The 7,927-nt window shown below is 32.3% G+C and overlaps 1 protein-coding gene across 1 annotated transcript; it reads right to left on the minus strand.

Moving 5' to 3' along the window:
* Window positions 1-1,039: 1,039 nt before the first annotated feature.
* Window positions 1,040-3,583, minus strand: LOC130821619 (uncharacterized). The gene is made up of 7 exons (XM_057687407.1): window positions 3,526-3,583; window positions 3,052-3,128; window positions 2,409-2,933; window positions 2,102-2,327; window positions 1,706-1,999; window positions 1,487-1,629; window positions 1,040-1,351 (listed from the first exon to the last, which is right to left on the minus strand). Exons 1-7 carry the CDS (start codon window positions 3,581-3,583, stop codon window positions 1,040-1,042), a joined length of 1,635 nt encoding a protein of 544 aa, XP_057543390.1.
* Between the last annotated feature and the right edge of the window lie 4,344 nt (window positions 3,584-7,927).

A 7,927-nucleotide genomic window follows, 5' to 3' on the forward strand; every position in this document is an offset into this window, starting at 1 on the left:
CCTAATTTAGCCTAGTCGTTTGGTTGTGTTCAGGAAACGGAATGAACTGCTGAATGATTCCCTTTGTGACTGTTTGGTTCAAGCTAAGGAATCAAAATTTGAGTTTTTAAATTCTTTTATATTTTCTCCAAAAATAAGTACTTGTTATATGATAAACTTGAAAAACTTATTTTTTGAAAAAACATAACTCTAAATAATAACAACGTAGCTTGATTAATTACATATAATGACTTGTTTGTAGATCAAAATACATACGAAAAGTGTTCTAGTCCTTTTCAAAATCATTCATGGAACCACAACATTAGATCTAAGCATTACTATTTCCTCCAAGAAGACTTTTAACATAATCACTTTTCAAAGCGTCGGGACACTTTGAAAATATGAGGAGCTTGTTCGGTTGTGAGGTTAGAATGTTAGCCACTTCAAAAACTTGGTTAGGAGTTACACCTTCTAAATTAAAAGATAGCAGTTCCTCTAACACTTTCTCAATCTGTTCAACTATTTTTTGCTCACGATCATCAGTGCGGGCCATCACATTTGCCATAGTTGAAAGATGAACATTCATGTCTTTCATGAATGCTTGTAAGCTAGCTAACTCATTAGAACTACCTTCACCAGCATTTCCTCTCTTACTTCTTTTATTAGAAGTTTTTTCAGTCTTCATCTTTTTGGCAGGAGGAGAAGTAACAGTTTGAGTGACATTACCACTAGCATCAATTCCCTCGTCATCACTTGAATCTAGTGTAACTTGTGGAGGGGCAACATTTTGCAAATTCTTGATTGCTTCAACATAATCTTCAACTGGTTTTCCGGTAGCATAATCCTTGCCGTAAACATTCATGAGTTCATGAAAGTGCGGAAATGAAACTCCAAATAGGTTTTTGCAATTCGGATGATTCTGAACCAAACATTCAAATGTACAACATCATCAAACAATCTCAAACATAATTGAACCATACTGTTCATAGTAAACAATCTCAAATGTACAAAGGTTGGCATACCTTGCAAAACTCATCATAAACAGCCCGATCTACAGAAATCATTTTTTTTCATCATCCCAGACGAATCCACTTGTATTTAACATTTGAGAAATAGCCCTAAACTTGGCTACAAGTGTCTTAAGTCGAGAATCAATGTGTGGCAGAGCCTTCAAACCACAACCAGGAAGAGCCTTACCTATGAGCTCCTCTAAGCGAACCATGTAGCCGCTTCTAAATCCATTTTCACACCTCCAGTGAGGATCAACAGCTAACTCTGACAATGCTTCCACAAGAGCCTTATCTTCTTGGGCAGTCCAAAATCGTTTGTTTTTTCCCCTTCCACCTCCACTAGCACTACTTTCATCCATCCTCTATAACATTCAATACAAATAAACAAAATTGAACCATACTGATCATAGTAAACAAAATTGCATGTATATAAAAATGGAATGAACCAACAAATATTCAATACAAGAAATAAACATACAAGTCTGAAATTCAAATACAAGAAATGGAGGTTTTAAATAAAAATGAATAACATCACAAAGTAAGTCTGCGTTGTCTAGCCCTCCAATCGTTGAACATATATTGGGCCATTGTATTTCGGAAAATTCGTCCATGGATCGGTTACAGCAATGGAGGTTATATACTACACATCATCTTCCTCATTATCATCACCATCATTATCATCACTATCATTATCATCACTATCATTTTCCTCAAACAAGTCCTCATCATCAATTCTGCAAGCATGTATCTCTTTACCAAATTATGTAATAACGCACAAGCAAGTACAATTCGACTATGTGTTTGTAAACTAAACCAAGAAGGACTTCTAAGAATCCCCCATCTTCCCTTGAGTAATCCAAAGCATCTCTCAATCACATTTCTAGCTTTTGCATGCCTTAAGTTGAAATATTCTTTGGCGGTTTGGGGTTGTCGGGGGCCATTATTCCATTCTCTAAGATGATAAAGATGCCCTCTATAGGGTGCAAGGAATCCTTCTCCATTAGTATATCCTCCATCACATAGATAATAACAACCTTAGCAAATTAAAAAAATAAATATTACTCTCTTACTAAGTTAATCTCAAATAAAATCTAGTACGTCAATCAAATTACCTTTTGAAACTTTCAACCCATTAGGCCTAGAAATAGCATCTCGAAGAATCCGACCATCGTGTGCCGACCCCTCCCAACCAGGTAAGACATATATAAATTCCATCTCGGGTGAACATACTCCTAATACATTCATAGCAAGGGTACCTTTTCTAGTCCGATATTTGGATCGATCATCACAAAGAACATTCACTAGAATCATTGTACCATCAAGGGCACCTAATGAGTTCTACAAAACAAACAATATCACTTTAAATTATGTAATAGTCTCTCTATTTTATCTCAAATTAAAGTGTTGGTTTTTATTTACCTTGAAATATTTCCATCTTTCATCGTTGCAATCCTCTTGTATTGGTGTTGGTTTCTTAAGAAGAATAGCATGTAACTTTAAGATTGCTAACAAACAAGCATGAAATTGTCTACTAATAGTTTCTCCACTTCTGTAAAAATATGCACCCATCATTCTATTTTTCTTATGGTGAGCTAATGTGTACAAGAAACCCGCAACCATCTCTTCTAAACATGTGTTTCTTGTTTCATTTAATCCACCAATATCTCTTACCATCTCTAAAAGTACACCAAATGTGTATCGATTTATACGAAGATAGTTCCTACACAAAGTGTCACTTTCTCTAATCATTCTATTCAAGTTGTGCAATCTCATTTTTCTCCTAGTTTTTTTATCAAGCTTAACATAATGGGAATCGTATATAGTTTTTCTCATCGAGTAGAACATCAAATGTAGCAACATAACACAATTAATCATAGTAATTATGAACCGAATACAGTCCCAATTTCTCTTCCTTTTCAAAGAAGTACCAATGCTAGCCATTTTCTGTACAAATGAACATCAATAAGAACATCAAAGAACTACCATGTACCTTGTTTCCATGTATTCTTCAAAACCAAACAAACAAAGAATCAACAACACATTGCTACTTCACATTGAATACCAAATGAAACACAGTACAATTAGAACCACAGCTTGTGATATCAACAACACATATCTCAACAAATACAGAATACAAACCTACAAAATACAACACCAATACAGCTTGTGATATCATGGCAATGTTTATGTATAACCCTCTAAGGTCATATCATGTTTAAGAATCACAGCGAAATTAGAACCCCCATTATACACCACATCACCACCATTATGAAAAAATTACACATTCAAATACACAACAATCGGATAATACTCCATTTCTTGCATAAAATATGACAAAAAGTAGTATAATTTCATAGGAGCATTTCATCGAGCACATCATGTGCATCCTATAACTCATATAATCAATAGCAGCAGAAATCCAAATTATAGTATAATCATAATAATATCATGAATAAATACTAAACAAATACAGGAATCCAGAACAATTAATCCAACTTCAACAACAATTAGTAGCAGAACACGAATGAAGAAGAACACGAATCGACAATAGCAACAGCAGCATAGAATCGACATGAATTACAGAGCTTCAACATCCGAAAATGGCGGTACAACAGAGAATGAAGAAGAACAACGAGTGAAGAGGAAGGAGATTCAAATCAACAAGTAACTTACATTTGACAATCGATGCAGCAAAATCGAGCGTGAGAGAAATGGCAAAGCAGCAGGAGGAACGACGCGCGAGGAAGAGATGAGAATTTGAGGAAGACGAACAACGCACGACGAATGGAAGGAGATGGCAATTATGGCAGCAGCACGCTAGTAGGGTTTGGAGAGGACAGCTTTAAGAATGGGGAAGGGAATGGAATGGGAAAGTGAAGGGGGAGGTGGGGAATGAGGTTTACCTCATTTGGGTAAACCTAAACCTTAAAATGGGGAAACGAAATCATTCTAAATACGAACCAAACAACATCAAAGGGAATGGGGTATTTCCATTCCCTTTCCCTTTCCTTAAGACCCCCAACCAAACGCCCCCTTATTAGAGTGAATAAGAGGGAGTAGAATGATTTTCAAAAGTAGAGTTAGAAAAGATAAAAATTCACAAAAAGAAATATTTTTGAAATTAGTATTCTTATAGGTAATAAGCTATATTTTTTGTTTTAATTAAAATTTCAAGCCTCTAGTTTTGGATATAAAAAAATTAAGAAAATATTAAAAAAAAATCAAGTTCTTGATTACTTTGGGGTCATAAGATATATCAAGTTAGGGAAGTGTTGCAAAAAATACTAAACTAAGTTTAGTAAACTTATTGAAGTGCCACATAATGTATCAAAGTAAATAAACTAATGGAGTAAAATTTTAGATATTTAGATTATTGTTTTAGTTGTTGCATCATGTCCCTTGTTTAAAGCATTTTAAATAACTTACCAAAAAGAAGTGTAGTGTAATAATGATGTGATGAGAAAATTTTCATACTTTCTTTTAATCTAATTTATACATTTTAACTCTTTTTTAATTTCATGCACACAATTCATTCTCTCTTTTTATTTATTACCATTATCCACCCTTTTCTTAAAAAATATCAATTTTCTCTTTGATTCAATCTATAAAGGACAGAGTAGTAGCTACTAATTAACTACAACACCAGTTTGAGAAATATTTTTCAATGAACACCAAAGTGAGAATATTTATCTTTACTAATCCTATTTTAGCAAATTATTCTTTATTATACGACTATATGACTAAAAATTATGGGCCTTCACTTCATCATGAGTGATGCTATGGGATGTTCGGCAAACGACTTGCGTGGCAAATGTGTTTGTTTGTCACATCTACTCATTTATCAAATAATTTGACCAGCTAATTTTAAAAATGTTGGTATATGCAATTTGTTGTAAATTAATTAAATGATTTATATCAACAAGTTATTTCAATCAGCTACTTCATCAAACTAACATTAAATAGTTTGATCACTCAATCTATTTAAATCAAAATAAGCTAAATATTATCTAATAATTTATTTTGCCAAATACTTTTTAGCAAATAGATAACATATCAATGAAATGGTGCTATGTTTGTTTAAATAAGGCATATATTATAGGCTAAATGAAAAGAGGTTGTGTACTTGTGTCATTCTTGTTGTAAATCTTCAAGGAGATGATCAACAAATTTGTCCACCATAACTATAACTAACAAAGAAGAGCATAACTTGGACAAAAAAGATAAGATTTGACATTAATTAATAATACTAAACATATGAAATTATATTTGGTTTATTAAAAATACAAATAAAAATCCAATATTTTCATACTCTGATCTATCCATATGTTGTCATCTATATTCAAAAGTTTATTGTAATATCCAATACATTTTACCCAAAAAATATTTAGAAATTATACATTCAAGTATTTAAAAATCTAAATTTAAAATTAGATTTCATATAAAAATTTGAAACTCGTCAAAGAAACTCAAAATAACTATATTATCGAACTTTTTAAAATAAATGAATAAAAAAAATCACTTATTTTTCTATTCAATTAAAAAAGATTAAAATTTTATCAATCAAATTATATATTTTAAATTCAAATTCAATCTTCATCCTTATTAAATTAAAAATTGGCCAATCCCTCAACAATAAATCCAATCTTTCATCTTCTCCACTTGAGTAACTTTGAGGCAACAAATCTTTTTCTAAATTTTCTTCCTCAAAATATCTGAATTTAACTACCAAATATATATTTAATAAATTGCTAAAAATAATTACCAGCCAGCTTCCTCCTCTTCCCGTGATTTTCCTCCTATACTTTTATTCCAGCATAAATATCAAAGAGTCTATAAATGTTTTGTTCTCAATTTATTATTCAATCAAAATTACTTTTTGTTTTTTTTTTTTTTTTTACTTTATATTGATCCATGTTTTACGCAGAGACTTTGTGAACCCCAGTATTAAGAAAACTACATTTGTCTAAACTAATTGTTTACTTGACGATAATTGTACTTAACATTGTTACCTGAAACCACATTTAATTTCGAACTGGAACAAGAGATGCAACCTAGATTGACTCGGAAATGATTGGGTACGAGGCATAAAGGTAATAACAGTAAATATTTCCTAAAAGATGCGGGCAAACTATACCTCTTCTGGGTAAAGAGCACGCGCGCAGTCAAGAAACCCCCAGCTGATACCTACACCCAATAGATATCGAACCCTAAATCTTCTGCTCAACATGCAAATACTCTATCTATTGAGTCACAAGCGCTTTTGGTTGGGTATGAGGTATATTATGTATAAAAAAATATTAGAAAACAAAATTAAATTAAAATGATTCTTTTTGCTTAAGCAAATTGTTTTTAAGTGAATTTTTTAAGATTTCTACATTTCATCTTATTTTCGCTCTCCTCTTTTATTCTTTAATTTATAAAGTAAAGCCAAAATACCTTTTAAAAAAGATTTTCTACACTAGAACAGACGTTTCTAAATCGCGAAACATAACTACATTTCATATTCTATGTAACTATGGTACTTAACATGTGTAGAATATAATACTCTTAAACATTAATGCTTTGTTAGATGAAGTTAATTTATGTATTGAATATCTTAATGTAGTATGAACATAGACCACATTAATGAGCACTGAGAATGATAGGATTTTACACTCTCATAAACATATCATTTCCTACAATTTACCTAAACATATTTGGCAAGCCAATAAAAATACAATACATAAAAGTAATACATCAAAATCCTTTATAAGATTTATTATCGACAATTTACTCTAATTTAAAAAATTCGCTGAAAATAAATTCATCTATTATTCGATTAAAAGAGAACATAATAGATAAAAAAACAAAATGACTTTTTTACAATAATCGTGAATACGCCTTTATAAGATTTTTAGATTACATGATGTTGTTGTACTCATTAAAAATATTATTATAATGAGGAAAAGTATACTAAAATTTTGCATTATTGCATATATATTTGAATATTTGCTTAGTTTTTTTATTGAAGAGAAGTTATTTTCAGTTATTGTTCAAAGGCAGTGGATGTTTAGTCAGAGTCTTAGGCAGTTATTTCTTACCCATGTTCTTGGTAGTTACCACAAATACTCATGTATATATTCAATATTGATCTAAGGAATGAAACAAAAAAAAAGTTTTACAGAGTAATTCACTCAAACTAAACATTTAAATTATCAATTTTAGCATGGTATCAGAGCTTTAGGGTTTGAATCCGGGCAAGCATCATCATTTACCGGTTCTTACCTCGAAGATGGCTGCTCCATCCGAAAACCAAACACAGCAAACATTAATGTCTATGGAACAAATGGAACAAATGTTCCAGATGTTCCAGAAAATCAACCATACAACCAACCAAACCGAAAACCCAACATCATTCAAACTTTCAGAAAAACTCACATACCATAATTACACAAAATGGTGCAAGCTAATGCACGTTGCCATTGGGGGCCGGGGGCGGCTCAGTCACATCACTGCCAGACCCCCACCACTATCAGACCCCAATTATAACCAATGGGCACAAAAAGACGCCATGGTTATTTCATGGATAATCGAAAGCATAGATGGGGAAATAGTCAATCAATTTCTGGACTACACAACAGCATACAGTCTTTGGCAAGGAATCGAAGGTCTCCTAGGATGTGGGAGGGATGAACTACAAATCTTCGATTTAAGTGCCAAGGCAGCGACATTAAAGCAAAACGATGACGCAATTGAAGTTTACTACGGTAAACTCAATATGCTATGGAAAGAAATAGATCGAAGAACGCCAAACCCAATGAACTGTCCACAAGACATAACAGAGTTCAACAAATACATCCAAAGACAAAGGCTATATCAATTTCTCACCGGAATCAATGACAGCCTTGACAAAGAAAAACGAGATATTCTTAATAGCGATCCTTTACCGTTGGTGGAAA

This window comes from Amaranthus tricolor, chromosome 8, assembly GCF_026212465.1.
Source record: "Amaranthus tricolor cultivar Red isolate AtriRed21 chromosome 8, ASM2621246v1, whole genome shotgun sequence".
NCBI classification, from domain to species: domain Eukaryota; kingdom Viridiplantae; phylum Streptophyta; class Magnoliopsida; order Caryophyllales; family Amaranthaceae; genus Amaranthus; species Amaranthus tricolor.